At 32.2% G+C, this 19690-nt stretch overlaps 5 protein-coding genes across 5 annotated transcripts; all 5 read left to right on the top strand.

The window, feature by feature from the left end:
- Positions 1-1383: 1383 nt before the first annotated feature.
- On the top strand, positions 1384-5184 carry LOC103576382 (zinc finger Y-chromosomal protein 2). Its single transcript, XM_053737953.1, has 6 exons — positions 1384-1684; positions 1971-2357; positions 3019-3410; positions 3655-3974; positions 4750-4831; positions 5065-5184. The coding sequence occupies exons 1-6, from the start codon at positions 1384-1386 to the stop codon at positions 5095-5097; spliced, it is 1515 nt and encodes a 504-aa protein (XP_053593928.1). The 3' UTR covers positions 5098-5184.
- Positions 5185-7769: 2585 nt separating this feature from the next.
- Positions 7770-9697, top strand: LOC103576327 (zinc finger X-chromosomal protein-like). Its single transcript, XM_008556486.3, has 2 exons — positions 7770-8736; positions 9069-9697. The coding sequence occupies exons 1-2, from the start codon at positions 8466-8468 to the stop codon at positions 9368-9370; spliced, it is 573 nt and encodes a 190-aa protein (XP_008554708.3). The 5' UTR covers positions 7770-8465; the 3' UTR covers positions 9371-9697.
- Positions 9698-9812: 115 nt separating this feature from the next.
- Positions 9813-12923, top strand: LOC128667591 (histone-lysine N-methyltransferase PRDM16-like). The gene has a single exon (XM_053738313.1). It carries the CDS (start codon positions 11260-11262, stop codon positions 11920-11922), a length of 663 nt encoding a protein of 220 aa, XP_053594288.1. The 5' UTR covers positions 9813-11259; the 3' UTR covers positions 11923-12923.
- A 273-nt stretch (positions 12924-13196) lies between these two features.
- LOC106694063 (uncharacterized) lies at positions 13197-14173 on the top strand. The gene has a single exon (XM_014444132.2). It carries the CDS (start codon positions 13230-13232, stop codon positions 13950-13952), a length of 723 nt encoding a protein of 240 aa, XP_014299618.2. The 5' UTR covers positions 13197-13229; the 3' UTR covers positions 13953-14173.
- A 1549-nt stretch (positions 14174-15722) lies between these two features.
- Positions 15723-17003, top strand: LOC106694062 (zinc finger protein 32-like). Its single transcript, XM_053737952.1, has 2 exons — positions 15723-15744; positions 16114-17003. The coding sequence occupies exons 1-2, from the start codon at positions 15723-15725 to the stop codon at positions 16695-16697; spliced, it is 606 nt and encodes a 201-aa protein (XP_053593927.1). The 3' UTR covers positions 16698-17003.
- The last annotated feature ends 2687 nt before the right edge of the window (positions 17004-19690 follow it).

Below are 19690 nucleotides of genomic sequence, written 5' to 3'. Positions count from 1 at the left end.
TAAATAAAAAATAATAACTTGATATATATCTACTTCATTTACCATCAATTTTTAAGAAAAAATTTTGATTTTATTGTTGAGAATAAAATTTTTGATTGTTTGCTATAAACTTATTTTTGAAAAAAAATTCCTGTACTAACAAATAATTTTTGATGTTTCAGATGTCAACGATTCGCATCCGGTGAATAATGAAGAAACCCAAACGGGCAGTAACGAAATTCGTGGAAATTTATTGAAAATTAAGAGCATTAAATACGCATGTCCCGATCCAAAATGCGATAAAACATTCAAAAGCGAAAGATTGAGAAATAATCACTACAGTCTTTGTCATGATAAAAAAAAACAAGATGGTCCAGTGCCTGAAGGCTGCTTGAAATTGCGATCTAGACTAGTACGGAACATCAATAAGAAGTCTGATACTGATATTCGCAAAAAAATTAAAAAAATTAAGAGAAAATTCAAGAGAATTAAATCCAATATCAACTCTGAATTCAATGTTGCCTCTGAATCCAATGTTACCTCTAAATCCTTTCTTAATAATTATTATGCATGTCCGAATACAAATTGCCCACGATATTTTAGAGAAAGAAATGACCTGATTTTTCATTTCAAGAGTCATTTTAAGCAGAATTTAAAAGCCTACTTGAAGAAAGTCTCCGGGAAAAGATGTTTTTATGAAATTTAATAAATTCCCCAAAAAATGATTTATAAAAAATTAAATATTTATTATCAAGATTTTAATTAAAATTTTTATAATTTTGTTTGAAATAAAAAATTTGTGTTAAATAAATTATTTATTTTTTTACTTATTTTTTTTTTTTGTTATCTTGGTGGATCCACAATACGGTAATTACTGTAATTTACGGTATTCGAAAGCATTATGGCATTTTTACCGCCATTTGCAGTAAGGTAACGGTAATTTACTCCGAAATTGTGGCAAATCTACAGTATTTGACCGTAAAGTGAAGTTTTGCACCATGAAAATAAAAAAATACGGTGCTCACGGTAAAAATACCGCAAAATTGACGTATTCTACCGTAATTTCCGTAAATTTGCTGTTGAAATACCGTATTTATGATAAATTACAGCAAGATGCGGTAAATTACTGTAATAGAGATCCGCCTGATAAATTACTAAATAAATTTTACCGTACTCCAGTATGGGTCTAGTGTTCGAGCCCAAGACTCGGCATTAAACTAAAAATACCAGTACGGGTTAATAAAAAAGTCTACTCTACTGATAATTTTTTAGGTTAAAAAAAGGGAAGCATGTGGGGGTTAAATTGGTAGCATGAATTTTCAATAATCATTCAAAAAAAAACTAAATGCCTATTAAAATTACTGACAAATAAATTATGATGTTACAGGGGCAAACTACTCAATTATGCTACGGAGATTCGACAATGATTATTATCATGCAGGAATGTCGAACTTCAACGTGAATAATATTAAATATCCATGCATAAATGTCAACTGCAACAGCGTTTTCAAGGACGAAAATACTCTGCGCAAGCATGTTAAATATATCTGTGGAAAACCGCCTAGATATCAGTGCGGGCATTGCAATTATAGATCGCATTGGGCGCCAAATGTGAGGACTCATTCAAAGGCACTGCACAGTGATGTCGAGCCAGATGTTATCGAACTGTACAATCCGTACCCTGATGAAATAGGGACATATGTCTGTCCGAATTGTTCAAAGCGATACAAATTCAAGAAGGGATTAGATGCTCACATGAAATATATGTGTGGAAATTAATAAATTTAGTTTTTTTTATTTTTTTGACATTTATTTTAAATAAAATTTTTTACGAATTGGCTTAAGTTTTGGACTTTTTTTTACGCCCCATACAAATGCTCAAAATCTATTTCTTCAAAAATTAATTTTAGGAAATCTGTACGTTTATGTTTTTTTTATAGAGAAGAAGAGAATTAAAATTTTTCTAATAAATAATATTTTTTGTTTTTCAGATACAAAATTTGAATGGGTGGACGTTAATGCCTATCGCAGAACAAGACTATTGAAGAAAACAAAATCTAAATTGAAGTGTCCGAATTGCGACAGCCTTTTTAGTAACAAGAAAGGCTGGAGTAGCCATGTTAAATTTCAATGTGGAAAACCTCCGAGATACCAATGCTCGTACTGCGCTTACCGTTCCCACAAGTCGTCAAATGTAAAAAAACACTCAAAAAGAATGCACAAAGATTTGGAGTCTAATGTCATTGAGTTGTACAACCCCTGTGTCAAAAAGGGAGACTTTATTTGTCCGAATAAAAATTGCCAGCGGGTTTATAAATTGGCAACAAGTTTGAAAACTCACCTCAAGTATGAGTGCGGCAAAGAACGGCGCATTAAGTGTGCGCACTGCGATTACAAAACTCATAGAAAATCTGATCTGAAGTATCATTTTAAGAAACATCACGCCATTTTATTCCTTTCATAATTCGTTTTTTTTTTTTTTTTTTTTTTATCGAGCGTAAGCTCAATAAGAAAATTTCAAAAGTATTTTGAAAAATTTCAGGGTTTTAGTGGGCGCCAGAAATTATTTTTTTATTTTTAAAAATACTTACAGATTTTAAACCAGACCAGGTACAAAGTTTTGTATTTTATTTTTTTTATTCAGTTTTAATTTCTACTCATAAATTTTTTTTTGAAAATGAAGGTTGTACACATGGTTAAAATTTTGAGGTTATGTCACTTCGTTAATCTTTTCTAGGCCTGGTTTCTGATTGGTCGATCAAAAAAATTTATTTTAATGCAAAAAACAAAAATGGCGAACATGAAATTTAATTTTTAGCTATAAGTTGACACTACAAAAAAAAATAAAATAATTTAAATATTAAAATGTTATTTTTATTTATTGTTCATAATAGAAATTAATCATAAACAAAAAATTATTTTTCAGGCTTCAAATAAAAAGGTTTTGATTTTTTTTACTTGATAATAATAAATCGTCATTAGTAAAAACAAAATATGAATTTTAAAACTAACAGATTTTTTTCTGTTTAAATTTTTCAGGCTTCGTAATTCCTCGAGGAAAAATAAGACTGGGAAATGTAATAACTTCTGTAGCCGGAAGACCGGGAACAAAATCGGAGTTTTTGTATTGTCCGAACGCTAACTGCCAGAAAGTATTTCAACATGAGGGATCACGAAATAAACACGTGAAATATTACTGCGGGAAACCTCCGAGATACATGTGCCCTCACTGCCAATATAAGTCTGTAACAAAATACAATATTCTTCTTCATGCGAAGCGAATTCACCCGAATCTCAAGACTAATGTTATCGAACTTTACGACAAACCCACAACAAAATCCTGCAATTTCCAGTGTCCGAACTGCAATCGCAGATACATGCGGAAAGATAATTTGTTTTATCATATTAAATATGAATGCAAAAGACCTTCGGTTTAATTTTTACTAAAAATAAAAAATATAATTATCTAGTTAAATATTTACCCAATATATATTTATGATTTATGTTTTAAATTGATGTATTTAAATTCTTATAAATAAAATCTTTTAAAAAATCTATTGCACAAAATAATTATATGGGGAGTAATTTAAAATTTATGTGAATAAATAAGTAGACTTAGCTTTTAAAAAAAAAAAAGTTTTTACTAGATAAATTAATAAAAAATAATATTTTTATTTTACAGAGCTGACGCAGATTATTTGGGTGACCGAAGATCACAGCGAAAATTTTAACCCAGAGCGATCCGATTTACAAATAGAAGCCGTCAAGTACGCATGCCTGAATCCGAACTGCACGAAAACTTTTAGCGATAAGAGCAATCGCAATACTCATTACAATTACCAGTGCGGAAAACCCCCGAGGTTCAAGTGTCCTTATTGCAATCATAGGTCACATCGCAAGGCCGATCTCAAAGCTCACGTCAGCGCCAGACACTACGGGCTCAAAAATTACGTCATTGAGTTGTACAACCCTTGCAAAAAAATTTACACTACTAAGTAAATTAGTAATTATAGTTAGCAATTCAATATCAGTAGCTAAATAATGTTCTAGAAATTTTGAAAACAAAAAAAAATTAGAAAAATGACGAAATTTTAAAAAGACTATACTTGATATTTTTGTATTTGAATAAATTTTATTTATATGAATGGAAATTATATCCAATGTATGTTAAATTTGTTTGTCGTGTATACATATATTTTCGCGGGGAAAAATATATGAGAATTTCAAAGGAGTTAAAAATTTTAATTATTTTGGATAGTTCGAATTTTTTTAAAAAGGAAATTGAAAGTAAAAATATGTAGTTTGTTATGAGTATTAATTGGTAAAATATTTATAGATAATTTTTAATTAATGATTGCTTCGAAAAATGAATTAGTTAATTAATATATATAGATGATAGTACTTTTTAATTATTTCAATAATTTGTTTTATGAAATTTAAAATTTTGCGAACGAAAAAATTTTTATTAATTTACAAAATAATTTTTCTCATTAGAAATATAAAATTTTTAGTTTAATAAGTATCAAATATATCGGACAAATTTTTTTTTTTTTATAAGAATCCAATATTATTCAAGCGTTTTTTGAAAAATTCATTTTACCACCGATTAAATTAGCACTAAAATTTTATTGTATTTTTTTCATAATGCGAAATAAAAATTAATTCAATCAAAATTAAATTCATTTTTTTTTTTTTCACAATAGTGAATATTTATTTGACTCGGTAATTTCTGTTCTTTATTAAGTAACCAAAATAGTTTTTTTTTTTCAGACTTAGTTCAAAATCAAGAGTCCAAAGTGATTACCAGGATTCAATTGCGCATCTGCAATTTAATTATAAAAGAAACCAACAGGTATTTGGAATAAAAAAATTCTCTTGAATTTAAAAATTAACAATTAAAATTCCAGTAATTTATCTAACAAATAAAAAAAAATTTTAATATGGTCGACAAAAGTAATTATTAAATTTCCAACAATTTTTTTTTTTTTTTTTCAGAATTAAAAATTGATTTTCACTAACAAGCATGTATGTGTTCAGATTTAAGTACCAATCAATTTTTACTAACGAATAAATTTTATTTTGCAGGATTACGTGGACGGAGAAGACGACGGTCAGTAAGAAGTATTCCCGGGCTCACAAAAGGTTATTACTTCTGTCCCAATGACAATTGCGGTAGAAGTTATAAAGCCAAAGGAACTTTATTGACTCACTTGAAATACGAGTGTGGACAAGCGCCTCGCTTTATGTGCTCGTATTGCGGATTTACGACCAGTTTTAGAAGTAATTTAAGGCGACACTTGAACCAACGTCATCCTGGAAAGGAGATTCAGATCGTTGACATCGTTAAAATGCGATGATTCAATTACTTGTTAATATTTCATTTGTCTGCCTGTATTTTTTACTTTTCTCTAACTTTAAATAAATTTTAATTAAAATTAACGCTGTTCCCATATTTTAATTATTTATTTTTATTAAATATATGATATATTTACTTGGAGTAATCAACTACAATTATTTAAGAATGATATTTCAAAGAAATGATTTTTTTTTTTTCAGGATCTAGAACTTCAAGGCGGATTTAAAAATTCTCCCGCTAAATTTAATAATGGCGCGAAAATATAAAAATTTAAAAGTAATTTTTATAATTTTCTTTTCATAAAAAGAATTAGAAATTGTCGCGCACACATACAGAAAATTTCTAATTTTTTTAGCTGTCAGAAAAATTTATTTTATTTTTCAAATTTTTAAATTTTCCCGCCATTACTAAATTCAGCAAGATTTAAAACTACACCATTTTGTGTGCAAAAAAAGTGCAGCACGTGTGTTTTCAGCAATGGTGTGAAACCGGCACAGCACAAAAATTAATTGCGCACAATACTAAAGTATACCAGCAAAAAAAAAAAACAGATTTTTCTTATTTTTCAGTCTACAAATCTAAAGTATTGGTCGCTGATGAACTGTACCGAAGATTTGCCGAATGGCCAGAACTTACACAGCCATCGGTAATTGACTCAAATGAATATCCTCTAAATTACGGTTGCAATCAGAAGACTATTGTACTACCGGAAATAGTGGAGTCAAATAAAGCCGGTGCGGAAACAAAGAAGAAGAAATACACATGCCCGAATTCTGAGTGTAATCGGGTGTTCAAAATGAAAGGCTGCTTGAAAACTCATCTAGTCCATTGCGGCAAGTCACCGAGATTCATGTGCCCACTGTGCAAGTATCGGTCAAAATGGAACTGTTACGTAAAGTCACACATTGCACGCGTTCATAATGGAGAGAATGTTAGTGTTATTGATGTGTACAAGCCGTCAAAGAAAACAGAAGGAAAATACTCGTGTCCTAATGACGACTGCAGGAAGAAGTACAACAGCAAAAGAATTCTGACGCATCATATTAACCATGAGTGTGAAAAATTAACGCAATTCAAGTGTTACTACTGTTCCTTTAGGGCTCACTTCAGAGATGACGTCAAGGAACATTCGAAATTAGAACATTCTGACAAAGTTTGTCGTGTGAATCTGGTCATTGCTCAGTAAATTCATTGTTAAATGGCGCCCATATGGGTTATTTATTTAATTTCTGCTATCTGCATGACTTAAGTCGCCATTTTTTATAAGCAAAAGGTTTTTGAAGCTTAACTATTTCGCTAAATCCCGGGTAGAAAAATTTCAAGCCAAAATAATTGTAAAAATTTTTTTCTCAGCCGAAAAGTGGCTAAAAAAAGGCCCAGGGTGAACACGAGGCTGAAAATTAGCTGGGCGAAGAAATGACCGATAATTGGGTCTGGAAAAAACCGAAAATCGGCCAATTTTCGGGCTGTTTATTAAGAATCCTAAAATTTCGGTGTTTTCGGCTTCTTACTGAAAATTCGACGGTTTCTGCATAATTTTAAATAAAATTTGATTCCCGCGTAATTTCGGTGAAATATTTTTACCCGGAAGGTGTGTCGTGTGAATCCGGTCACTGGTCAATTTATCGGTTTTTCGGCACCATAATTTTAAGTTTTCTATTGAACGTGCAATAAATCTGCTCATATATTATTTGCTCATTGTTTAATAAAAGTATTATCTATTTTTAGAACTACGCGACCAATTATTGAACTTGCCCGCGAGTTTGTGATTTTTTTTTCGGAAAAACTCCTTTTGATACAAAATATTTGAATTTATGTGATATTTTTAATATTAGGCCTTAAGGAAAATTTTTATGGAATTTAAATTAATAGCCAACTCAAACGTACTGAAAATCTAATGTGATATTAGCGGTCGCTGAAAAGACGAACTTATTTTATTTATTTGTGATATGAAAATTTATTTAGACAAATAATTAATACTGATTTCATTGTGTGGATAAATATCTTGTGATTTGTGTGATAATTGTAATCCAAAAGTAATAATATCCGAAAAAAATAATTCAGATCTGCGGGGAATCAATTCCTGTATTTTTCATAGATCTTGGATTTGATTTTTTTTTTATTATTAAGGTCCATATAAATCTACATATATTTTTTCCGGATATTGTTCCATATTTTATATATTTTGAATAATCAATTTGTGAAAAATTGTTTGATTTTTATAATCAACAATAATAATATTTTGTGAAATTTTATGTAAAAAAAAAATAAAAAAAAAAAAAATTAACTCATGGATTTACAGAACCGTTTAATTAATAAATGTAATTTTTTTCAGAGTATTTGTAAATTTTAAAACTTGAATTATAATTTTTTAAAATTTATTTCCTATATTAATAAAAAAAAAAAAAATTCATAAATTATCGCATGACTGAAAAAATAAAATTATCGAAAGTTTCAAAAATAAAAAAAATTCTAATCATATGTGAATATTATTTTTAGGTTTACGTGGCGACAAAACGGATTGCGGAGATTTTGGTCAGAGAAACTGGCAAAAGAATCCAGAATACTCAGTAAATTTAACGACTGGAAGGTACCACTGTCCTGCATGCAACTGGAGTTACACTCGTAGAGATTCAATGCTCGCGCACTATCGATATGAGTGCGGAAAGCCGCCACGGTTCAAGTGTCCCTACTGTCATCTGTGTAGCAAAAAAACATCAAACGTTTACCAGCACGTGAGATCCCTGCACCCTAACGAACCGGTGACGCTGGTTAAATTGTATTAACACCCTTATTTTTCCATCAACTACAATTCTAATTAACTGTTAAATTTTTAAATTTATGTAATTTAATAACATATATAAATCTAATAGCCAACCAAATGTAATTATAATGAAAATATTAAATAAGATAATTTTATAAAAAATTTAACATCAGCTAAATTTTTTACCCGAGCGTGAAAGACCGAGGACGATAATTAAAATAATACTAATTATTAGTTATCGATGAATGAAAACCAAGTGTCCTTTTTGTTCCTGCTAGATGATTTATAAATTAAGTGTCAAGTGTGCTGATAAATAACACGGTTATTTTTTTGTCTGACACTTGAACAGATATCCTGCCGTCGCTGATGATGAACGTAAAACGCCGTCAGCAGCAGAACATCGTCGGCGGCAGGTCTGGGTACTCAGTGTTGCCTCTGATGAAGAACTTGGCGTCAATGTGGATGGTCAAACAGCGGAGCCAATTTTCGTATCGCTGTGACCAGTGTGGCAAAGGCTACCAGCATCGCGCGACCCTAGTGAGGCACACGAGACACGAGTGTGGGAAAGAGCCGCAGTTCAAGTGTCCGTACTGTGCACACCGGACTAAGCAGAAGGGAAATCTCTATCAGCATATACGTAATAATCATCCTGGAAAAAATGTCTTCACTAGTACTGATTAGTTATCCTTTAATTAAAAACAATAACAATTAGTCCCAGTCCTTCTAATTAATTTTAAATTAATCCCAGTGATAAATACGTGTAAATATATATAGGATTTATATAACTTATTTATGTAGATATTAATATTAATAATTTAATTAAAATTATCCGTACGAAAAATTCTATTTAACTCTGAGGTATTTAGATCTTTTTCTCCTTTTCTTCAGTAGAATTTTGTACTGTAATTATAAATTTGATTATTTTAAAATGAGACCAGTTGCTAATAAATTTTGTTCTCTTGTTTTCAGTGATGTGGCCGAATTACCATCATCAGTATCCGCGAGTGGAGACTTACCCGCTGAGATCTATCAGCGGCATGCGGATGATCGGGAACTCGCGGCGAGCAAATAACCAGGGGTGTCTTGACAAGAGACCCGGGTGTTATTACTGCCCGAAGTGCGGCAAAGGGTACCGATGGCTGAGGAACATGAAGAACCATCTGAAAGTCGAGTGCGGAAAAGACCCCACCGAATTCTGCCCCTACTGCCCTCACAAAACGAGATACAAACGGAGCCTACAGAAACACATTCTCAGAATTCACTCCTCTTAATTAAGATGTTTTTTTTTACGATAAATAAATAATTGTAACGCTGACAATACAACCGTACTATATAACACGACAATTTGATTTTTTTATTACAATTATTACGAAAAAGTAAATTTTATAAATAAGTGAATAATTTCTTTAATCTGTTTTCGCAACTATAATAATGCTTCACTATTTATCTTTCTTAGATAGTAATTGTAAGATATGTAAGTGTTGCAGCTGACAATTATTTAACTGACTAATAAATTTTTTTGATTTTAGGTAACTCGTATACGTGCGATTTGTGCGGAAGAGTATTTACGTGGATCGCGAGTCTGCGTCTTCATAAAAAAATGGCCTGCGGAAAACCACCAAATTTTTACTGCACACTGTGCACTTATAAGTCAAACTTTAAGGGCAATCTCAAGAGACACATGTTTAATGTACATAAAGTAGTGTTATAAAATACTCAATAATATTTTTTTGTAAAATAATTTTAAAAATAAATTTTGACATTTGTTTTATGTATTTTAAATAATTTTATAATTATTAACTTAAATAATAATAATACGCGTTAAATATTACGGCTGATAAATATTTAATATTTATTTCAGGTGAATGTTATTTATTTTAAAATAAATTATTTACAGACGACCTGAAGATCTGCAGCGAGAGTCGATCGTGCGTACGGTAAATAATAAATTTATTGTTGTTTAAATATCCTGAGGCATGCGCTTCGATGTTAGATGCTAGCCGGAATTGCTGCTAATAATTATAAACAAAAAGTTTTATAAAAAAAAAATATAGTGATGAGGGGCTCGTTTACTTACTGCGCAAACCGATAAACTAAATGAGCAGTAGCGCGCATGTGGAATTTGTGTGTTAATAATACTAATAATAAATGACAATTTAATTACAGACTCGCGGCTATTTCCTATCGTGAAGCCTCGTCTCCACGTGTGTCCCCACTGCGGGCAGATGTACTCGTGGGCCTCGAACCTGAGGAAGCACTTGAAAATGGGCTGCGGTAAGCTCACCAACACCCACTACTCATGTCGCTACTGCCCCTACAAGTCCAGAGTTCCCGCCAGTTTCTTCAAGCACCTGCTCTCCGTGCACAACATCAAGTGAACCTGCCAATCAACCAGCCTGAAAACCAAAGATTCGAAATCAAAATTCAAATATTCATTTTTTTACCGCTTATTTAATGTGTGAAGAGTTTAAACCAAAGAAAATTTATAATTAAAATGTAACCCTAGCATTTAGTTATCAATAATTAAAATTTTTAAAATTTATCTAACATGTATTTAACTTTGCAATAAAGTTACAAATTTAAATCAAAATTTGAGCATCAGACCTCAATACTAATACTCATCTCTATGTATTTTATATTTATTTTTAAATTACCCACTAAATAAATAAATAATTTACTGAAATAATAATTTTTTTGCTTGCAGATTTCCTACGTCTTAATTACCAATCACGCGCTGGTCAGATTCAGGTATCGAGGGCTCTTCGATTCGAGTGTATGGTTTGCGGAAAACGTTACCGTAATAAAAAAAGTCTTCATAAACACATTAATTACGAGTGCGGAGGGCAGAAAAAATTTAATTGCTATTTATGTTCGCAAAAATTCACCCAAAAATACAGCCTTCAACGCCATTTTATCAGAGTTCATAATCTCACGACGCAAAATAATTAAATTTATTTATTTATGATACATTAATATTTATTTTCATTTGTATTAAAAGGAAAATAATAAATTTTCACAAATTGAATTACTTTTATTACGAATAAATTTTTGTGAATTCTGTTGTTTCTTTTTTGGTGGCCGTCTGCATGGTAGAAATTTACTTACAATTAATTTTAAATAATTAGTGAGTGTTGGTTAATTACTTATTGAACTTAAGCTAATGAATGAACAATGTTTTGTTTCAGAAACTGAAGATTTTGAGTCACCTGACCACAGAAGTAGTATTACTAAATACGGTGTAATTCTTGTTCAATTGCCAGACGCGCCATCTGTTGACATAACAATAGACCCAGTGCCGATACCGAAATCCGAGCCAGTGATAGATCCATTGAATATCTCTCCTGAAGGAGGTTTGCAAGTGCAAGAATTAATCGAAATCGCCGATGAAGACGAGGAACCAAAAGCAGAAACGCAACCGCAACCACAACCGGAACCGGAGAGTGAATCGGACCCAGATGGAGAAATAGAAGAAATAAGATACAAAACAGGATCAAGATCACAAACGTCGAAATTAATTTGCAAATTCTGCAACAAAATATTCACAGCGAAAATCCACTTGAGTCGTCACATGAAACTCTGCTGCGCATTAGATACGCGCAGTGATTCAAATCAAATAATGTTCTCATGCTATCTCTGTGCCTTCAAAAGTCACTTGAATATAAATATTGTCAGACATATTAAGAATGTTCATGAAAGCAATGTCAAGTCTCGGTACAAGTGCGAGTTGTGCGGCTACCATAGTAATTACAAGTCTCATGTAAAACGTCATTTGAAATCCATCCATCATGCTACTGAAGATCATTATATTTTTGAAAATGTTTAATGCCTACAAATATTTCATTTTTAAAATAATTTCTTTAAAACTTTACACCCTTGTTTTACATTTTAATACAGTCGAGTCTCGTTATGAACCCGCATAAAGGGGTGTAGGGGAATATAATTCTAAGAATTTGTGTACCCCCACTCTGTCAGCGCAGACGACAGTCGTGAGTTGAACTTCCCCTACTTTTTAAGTGTGTGAGTGTGTACGTGATTGTTTCCAGTATCTCGTTATGAGTCCGTTTGACTTGAGTGTTATGTTTCTTATATGTAAATAGGACTAATATGATAAATAAACTCTTAATTTCTTTTCATGAATATACGGTCTCATATCGAGACTCTGAAATTAATTTTTTTTTCACGTTGTGGAGGGGGAAGGTCTTCCGTGGAAATCCTGGTTCACGGACTCATAACGAGCGGACTCATAACGAGACTCGACTGTATATGACATTCAATTATGCACACATTTATAATTTTACCAGCAAAAATTTTGAATTTCGTTTTTACTATTTCTTCCCCCTACTATTACAAAACTTGCGCATGCGCAGTAGATTTTTTAAAAATACTTTATTTTAGGCGATGTTCTTTGAGTTAGAAGTGAACAAAATGGTGTTGAGAAGATTCGCTCACGCATGCGCAGATAGCTTCTATCTCGCTTTATTTGGGCATGCGCGTGAGGAAGCGAGACTTTGGATGACTTCAAACCCAAAAGAACATAACTCTAGTAATCTTAGTCGATTTAAAAAAAAACATGTAAAGTTTTTCCAGAGTCGCCGTCGGGAATCGTCGGAAATTTTCGGCTTTTAATGTTAATGTGAACCAATAGCGTGAGAGTAGACCGATTTTTAAAGGGTGGGGGTAAAAACCGAAGCAAATTACTCTCTGGGAAGACTAGAACTAGTATTTTGCTCCAGAGTTGATAAAAATTGCCGCTAGGAGTGGAAAAAATTTTTAAACCCTTACTGGGACTTCTGTAACTTTATTTAAGAGTTAATTGTATCATTACAATGATGTTATGACTTAAAGTAATATTTTGTTCAAGTTATTTTTAATAAAAATAAAATAACTATTTACTCAATGTCTATATTTATTATTATTTGTTTACTTATTAATTTTTTTAGTTTAATGAGGTTATGGGTAGTAATAATTATTTTAAAATCATGCATGTAACTTTCAAATTCACTTTTAGTATCCTCCTTTTTTTAATGATTTGATTTAAATAAAAAAAAAATGTTGTGTAGAATAAATATTAAAATTATTTGTTTGAATTTTGTTTCAGATGGGCGGCAAACTAAAATTAAAGCTCTTCCGATGGTAATTAAAATAATAAAAGTTCCGATCGAGCAGAAAAATATTCAGGCTGCTAAAGAAACGGAAACAGAACCAGAACTAGAACTGGAACCGGAATATATAAATGAAGAATCACTAGAGTATGAAAGATGTGAAGAAAGTGTGATGTCGGAAGCTGTTGAAAAAATAGAGAAACTTGAGAAAGTTGAGAAAGTTGAGAAAAAGAAGAAGAAGAAGGTTGAAATTGTATGGGTTAATAAGAAAAAAAATAACAGGCAGATAATGTATAAGCAGTGCGAGTGGTGCAGGAAGTCATGCATTTCACTGATAAACCACTACAGAGAATGCGAGAAGAAGAAAGAAGCTGAGAGCCAAATGGAAGAGGATTCGGAGGATGAAAATGTTAAGTGGATTGAAAAGAAAGCTGCGCAATCGCAGTCGGACTCTGATGATGAGGGCATTAGAAGAAGCAAGAAGAAATTTATTTGCAATATTTGCTGCTATGATTCGGAGAGTAAAAACAATTTTTGGAGACATTTGCAGTCGCCGAGACACAGGCGTAATTGTCAGAATAAAAAACGACAAGCCCAAGCTGTTAGACAGAAGAAATCTGAGCAAGATGTGGTAGCTGTGGGAAAAAATGTTCAAAAAGTCGAAGTGCTGAACACTGCGGATAACGAGGTTATCCCGACGGTGAAGGTCAATGATAAAGTATATTTGATATTAAAAAAAAAGGAAACTTGAGATGAAAATTCAAAGCAGAAATTTATTTCGATAATTTAGTTAACGAAATTTGAATTATTTTTAAGATTCACAAAATTGTAAATGTTATTTTGATAATAAAAATTGAGAATTAAAATAATTGAGGGTTTTATAAAGTAATTTTGTTTTAGAGGAGACTTGGATAGAGTGAGTTTTGTATTTTCTGAGTGTAGTGGCTTTGCTATAAATAAAAAATAAATAAATGCTTGTAAGAGTGCTTTTTTTTTTGAGTAATTAAGTTTTAAAAATATCTATTGATTTAAATTAATGTAAAAAATTAATTTTAAAACAATAGTTTATCTTTTCGTGTGAACTGTTTGGCTATAACTTGTTTGGAAAAATTTACCTGCTAATCCTTGAGACGATTTGTGTTACAGATTAATAGAGGTTTGTTTTTGTTTGGTTCCAGCCTATCGCAAGATGTACATGGGCGATCAAATGCTCGGCTACACTTGCACCAAGTGCAGCAAGTTCTACAAAATGTGGAGCAACTACTTGAAACATAAGTGCGAACCGCCACAATTCAAGTGCACACTCTGCCCGTTCGCGGCCTTCAAGGCGTTCATACTCCAGGCGCATCAGGCGGAGCAGCATTTTAAAATTCCCTCGTCGACGCACTAATTAATACCACGTCGAGTTCAACGAGTTTTGTTCGTCTCAACGGCCCTTAAATAAATTAAACAACTGCCTTATATCCTAGATGTCGTCTCTTGTGCCACTAATTTATTTTCAGGTTCTCGTTGATTTTTTTGTTTTTTTTTATTATTAATCCACACTTATCCTAATGTTGCTGTCAATTATATACTACATAATATTTTAAATTTGTGTTAATGTAAAACAACACTTAAATTTTCCCAGCAAGAGAGTGTACCTCGGGTGTTTTCGGTTTTTACCCCCACTCTGGGTGTTCTCAGTACCAAATGTTCTCCCACTTTTTTCTGCGCGTGCGTAGAATAGGAATAATCGGTAGTGGGGGCGATTCGAAGTTCATTCTCTTTCTGGGACAAGTTTACAAAGGATCTCACTTGTTCCTAGAGCTAGCGAACTCATTTATTTTAATCCAAACAATCGTATCTACTTTTAAAAAATAAATGAACTTAAAAAGTAGAAAAAGTTTTATTGCTTTTAGTGTTTGTAAACTCATGTATTTTTGTAAGTACATAAATAAATTATCACACAATAAAATTAAAAAAAATTTTTCTTAATGCTTGTGTTAAATCAATTCCCACAGGAAAACACAAACCCACATAGAACAGTTACTGAATTATTTTTGCATACTCTGTTTCAGGTGCTAAGTCCAAGTTCAAGTCCAAATCCGAAAACGCCGGGTCCAGTAAACATTACCCGTGTTCTCACTGCCACAGGAGTTACAGAAATAAAAGCTCATTAACGCGGCACATTCAGTACGAGTGCGGTCAATACAAACAATACGCGTGTCCGATTTGTCATAAGCGCTTGCAAAATAGCAGCCTCTACAAGCACATGCTTCTTCATAAACGTTAATACTTATTATGTTATATTTTTATAATTATTATTATCATTATAAATAAATGTGTAAATACATCAAACTATCAAATAACCCAATGGTGAAATTTAATTATTATTAATATTAGTAATTTAATTGTTAAGTTTGTTTCAGCTGGAGTCACTATCTCAATTTCTCATTAACTCTTTCTTTAAACAAACACTGTTTCATAAATTGGTTAAAATATTTTCATGGGTACATATAAATATATGCACATCTCCAGGGCTATGGCTGAATCATTTGTGTTGGGTTGGTTATGGGTTTTATTATTTATTATTATTATTCAATTAATTATATATTTTTATAATTTATGTTAATTAAATAATTTAAATCCTCTTTACATTCTACCTGCAACAAAAAAAATAACAATCATCATCGACTGCACATAATCGTGATCGTCGGTCCTGTCAACGTCCCCACGCACTGAGAAAATGTTCATCACAAATATTATTTATAAATTATTTATTTTATTTTAAAATAAAAGTCAGTTCGATAAAAAATATTTTTAAAAATATTTAAAAATAAAAAATCATTTATTTTATTTAAAATAACAAAAAAAAATTAATAAATTTTTTGTTATAAAATAAATTATTTTTCTCAGTGTTCCCATAACTTAATTATTACGTTATAAATTTATTTCTTTCGTTACTTCCCCCCTTATTAATTCCTCACTTAAACAATTATTATTTTATGATTTTGTTTTAAATATATTTTTTTTCGCCCGGGCAATTGTTGCAGAAGAGGGTGCGCTAATTTCAATTCTGCGTTCAAGCTTCGGCAGTAAAACCAGCAAGTATTCACTGAAGAAATCACTTTCGACAGCAAGCAACGAGAGTCGCAGTCCGAGATCTGTGGACGAGAGTGCCAGCGAGAGCGGGACCTCACTTAGACGGGAGCGTTCGTCCCGCGAGGTCGTATTTCCAGATTCCTTTGAAGTATTGCCGCAGCCGCGGGATCTGACCTACGTCGGGCTGCCCCACGAGCAGCAGCGTAAATTTCGGTGCCGCTTCTGCGGCAAAGGCTACCGATGGAAGAGCACAATGCGTCGACATGAGACGGTAGAGTGCGGAGGCAAACCTCCGGCTTTTCAGTGTCCCGAGTGTCCCTACAAAGCTCGTCAGCGCGGTAACCTTACGGTCCATTACAAACGTCACCACCAGAAGATGCCCTACGACGAGGTTTCACAAGCTTCGCTAGAATAAATTATAAATTATGCTCACACTTAATCATATCAATGCATAAGACAAAGATTTATTTTTATTAATTACCCGTAATTATTATTTCATTCTCTATGCATTTTTTTTATATAATTACTATTAATGTTATTATTATTATTGCCATTAGTTCATTTTAATTGAAGCTTTGATTTCTTTTATTTATACTTTTTTAGTAACTCTATTAATTACGCTTACGTTTAATTAAACAAATTAATTTTTAATTTAATTTTCATGTTTTTGTACTTACAAGTAGTATGAAGTTATTAGTATCCATTGACATTTTTTTAAACTATATTTTTTGTAAAGCTTATAATTTATAATTTAAGTGTATTGATTATTATTATTCTTAATAAGTGATTACTTATTATTATTATTATTATTATTATTATTTTTTTTTTTTATTATTATTATTATTTGAATATAATTAATAAAAAACAAATTGTTGAGGGTTATTTTCTAAAAAAGAGTGTATTTTTTTAAATTTAATTGAAGCCTGAGTCCTTGCTTTAGAAATAGCGAGTGGTAAGAGAGTTGTCTGACTAATTAATGGAATTTATTTTTCAGCAGACCATCAGCAACAGCACTCTGACGAGGATACCAGCAGAGTGTATCCTTGTGCGGCTTGTGGGAGGCATTACAGGAGAATGATTTCACTCCAGCGACACAAGAGACTCGAGTGCGGGAAGGAAGCACAGTTTGAGTGCATAATATGTCACGCTAAATTCAAACACAAGCACAGTTTGCTTCGGCATTATCGGATCCATCTCTCCTTTTCGGGAGTCGATGAAAAATTAAACCCCGCACTGCAGCAGCAACGTTTCGTCTGATTTATTACCGCGAGTCCCGATCGCGACAGAGTCCTCGAGCTTATTTTAGATGATAATTATTGTTTTTAAATATTTATCAGAGTTTTACACTGTTGCCATTTTTAAACAGATAGTCAATTACTAATGTTATTGTTGTTGTTTTATTTTTTTAATAAAAATGTCATAAAAATATAACGAGAGTAAAATAATTATCAATTATTTTATTTATCAATGAGACGAGAGGTTTTATTTAGATTGAGATTTCCTGGTATTTAATTTATAAAAAAATGTCTAATTAACAAGACGGGTTTTGATTTTTTCAGTCTCTTGTTCGAACAGTCACTTCATAAATAAATTTATTTTTCAGGTCCATGGCTCAGAGCAAGGTATCAAAGTATGCCTGAGTTCAGGCCCATGGAGGCGAATAATCCAGAAGCAGAGCCAAGATTTGAAAACTTGGCGAATATTTATCTGCCGATGAGAAATTCTGTTCCCGAGCCGGCGACAACGACTCGAGGTCAGTCGTCGTACAAGTGCCCAAATTGTAACCGCGTCTACCGGAGAGCTTCCTGCTTGAGACGTCACATGCGCATGGAGTGCGGAAAACATCCCAGATATCAGTGTAGAATCTGTAATGGAAAATTTACTTACAAACACAACCTGACCGCTCACATGAAACTCCACGTCGAAGAGCCCAAGCACACATGTCCGACATGCAATAAAAAATTTTATCGTCGCGACAAACTCGCGAAACATTCTGCGCGACACCAAATACATATGCCTTCACAATATAATCAAAATTAAAACATAATTTTTTTTTTCATTACAGGCTTTCATGCCTTCAGACAATCTATTGTATAAAACTATTTTTCACACATAACATGTTTCATATTTTTCTACTTATCGGACAATTTCAAAAAATTATATGATTGATTTCAGATGACATGAACGTTTCGAATCACTTTCATAAAAATTCTTTCATCTGTATTATAAAAAATAAAAAGTGAAATCAAATAAATGAATTTCGTTTTGTAAATTAATGACGGCGTCGTCGGACGTTCTGGAGATTTTCAGGAAAGCATGTAGTGATTTGAAAACGACCTGCATTTTCTTAAAAAACTTGTCTCTGTGTGTCGATTATTCTAAGATGAGTTGCTGTGTGTTGTTACTTTGGTTTGCACGAAACTCTGGACAACTAAGGATCCAATGCTCGGATGTCTGGTGGTGGGCAGTGGAATCGAGATCAAAAATATATTTAACTACCCAGTGGGTTGTTGTCGTTGTTATTATCTTTGTTTCATCTAAAAATTTTGTATTTCATTTCAGATTTAAGTGCGATCTTCCAGAATTACGAGCTGCTGCGCCAGTGGGTCAATAATAAGACCCCGGCGGGGCAAATAAAAATACCCAGAGGTAATTTAATGGGTAAAAATAAAGACAATCGTCCGTTTACCTGCGTAAAGTGCGGGAGAAATTACATGCGAAAGGACTCGCTGATGCGACACATACGCTGGGAATGCGGCAAGGATCCGACGTTCCAGTGCCCGTTCTGCCCCCACAGATGCAAGAGGAAGCCGCACTGGATGCGACACATCAGGCGCCAGCATGCCGATAAAATTGGAAACATGGAAAATTATCTTCATTCCTATACTCCAATTGCCGCTCAAAAATAATTTCCCGCTTATTTTTTAAATTATTTATCATCATTTTTATTATTATTTTTTGTTTTTGTGTTTTTGGCTAAATTTGAATCAACGTTTTGTAGTTTAATGTGTGTCTCAATAAATAATTGATTTATTTGATACCCATGTCTTTATTAAATACTAATCTATGTAAATAAATATGAGGAGTAAGTATGTGGGCTTTAAACTCTAAAAATGTTTCATAAAATTTCGATGCAAGAAATCAGTGGACGAGTACCAGAAAATTTATTTGATGAAAAGTTATGTGTTGGGTACTTGAGAAAAATTGGAACACATCTAAAACAATTTTTTTTTTTTAGGTGCCTGGGGAACGCAAGTGGACAATTCACTCGAGGAAAGAAGACGAGGCATTCACTCGAATTAGTTTTAAAAAATTAACAAGAATTAAATAAAAATTTATACGAGACTATCTATTATTTTTTTCAATCCTCAATTAGTGTAATTCTTAATAAACTGAATACAATTGGCA

Source organism: Microplitis demolitor, chromosome 4 (genome assembly GCF_026212275.2).
Source record: "Microplitis demolitor isolate Queensland-Clemson2020A chromosome 4, iyMicDemo2.1a, whole genome shotgun sequence".
NCBI classification, from domain to species: domain Eukaryota; kingdom Metazoa; phylum Arthropoda; class Insecta; order Hymenoptera; family Braconidae; genus Microplitis; species Microplitis demolitor.
Note: the sequence above shows the minus strand (reverse complement) of the source record. Positions and strands in the feature narration are given on the sequence as shown.

Coding starts and splice junctions, on each gene's coding strand:
- LOC103576382 (XM_053737953.1), top strand. CDS start 1,384: ATGCTACGGAGATTCGACAATGATTATTATCATGCAGGAATGTCGAAC. Junction 1,685..1,970: donor TGAAATAGGGACATATGTCT/GTCCGAATTGTT, acceptor TTTGTTTTTCAG/ATACAAAATTTGAATGGGTG. Junction 4,832..5,064: donor ATTATAAAAGAAACCAACAG/GTATTTGGAATA, acceptor TTTATTTTGCAG/GATTACGTGGACGGAGAAGA.
- LOC103576327 (XM_008556486.3), top strand. CDS start 8,466: ATGATGAACGTAAAACGCCGTCAGCAGCAGAACATCGTCGGCGGCAGG. Junction 8,737..9,068: donor AAATCTCTATCAGCATATAC/GTAATAATCATC, acceptor TCTTGTTTTCAG/TGATGTGGCCGAATTACCAT.
- LOC128667591 (XM_053738313.1), top strand. CDS start 11,260: ATGAATGAACAATGTTTTGTTTCAGAAACTGAAGATTTTGAGTCACCT.
- LOC106694063 (XM_014444132.2), top strand. CDS start 13,230: ATGGTAATTAAAATAATAAAAGTTCCGATCGAGCAGAAAAATATTCAG.
- LOC106694062 (XM_053737952.1), top strand. CDS start 15,723: ATGGCTGAATCATTTGTGTTGG. Junction 15,745..16,113: donor GGCTGAATCATTTGTGTTGG/GTTGGTTATGGG, acceptor CCATAACTTAAT/TATTACGTTATAAATTTATT.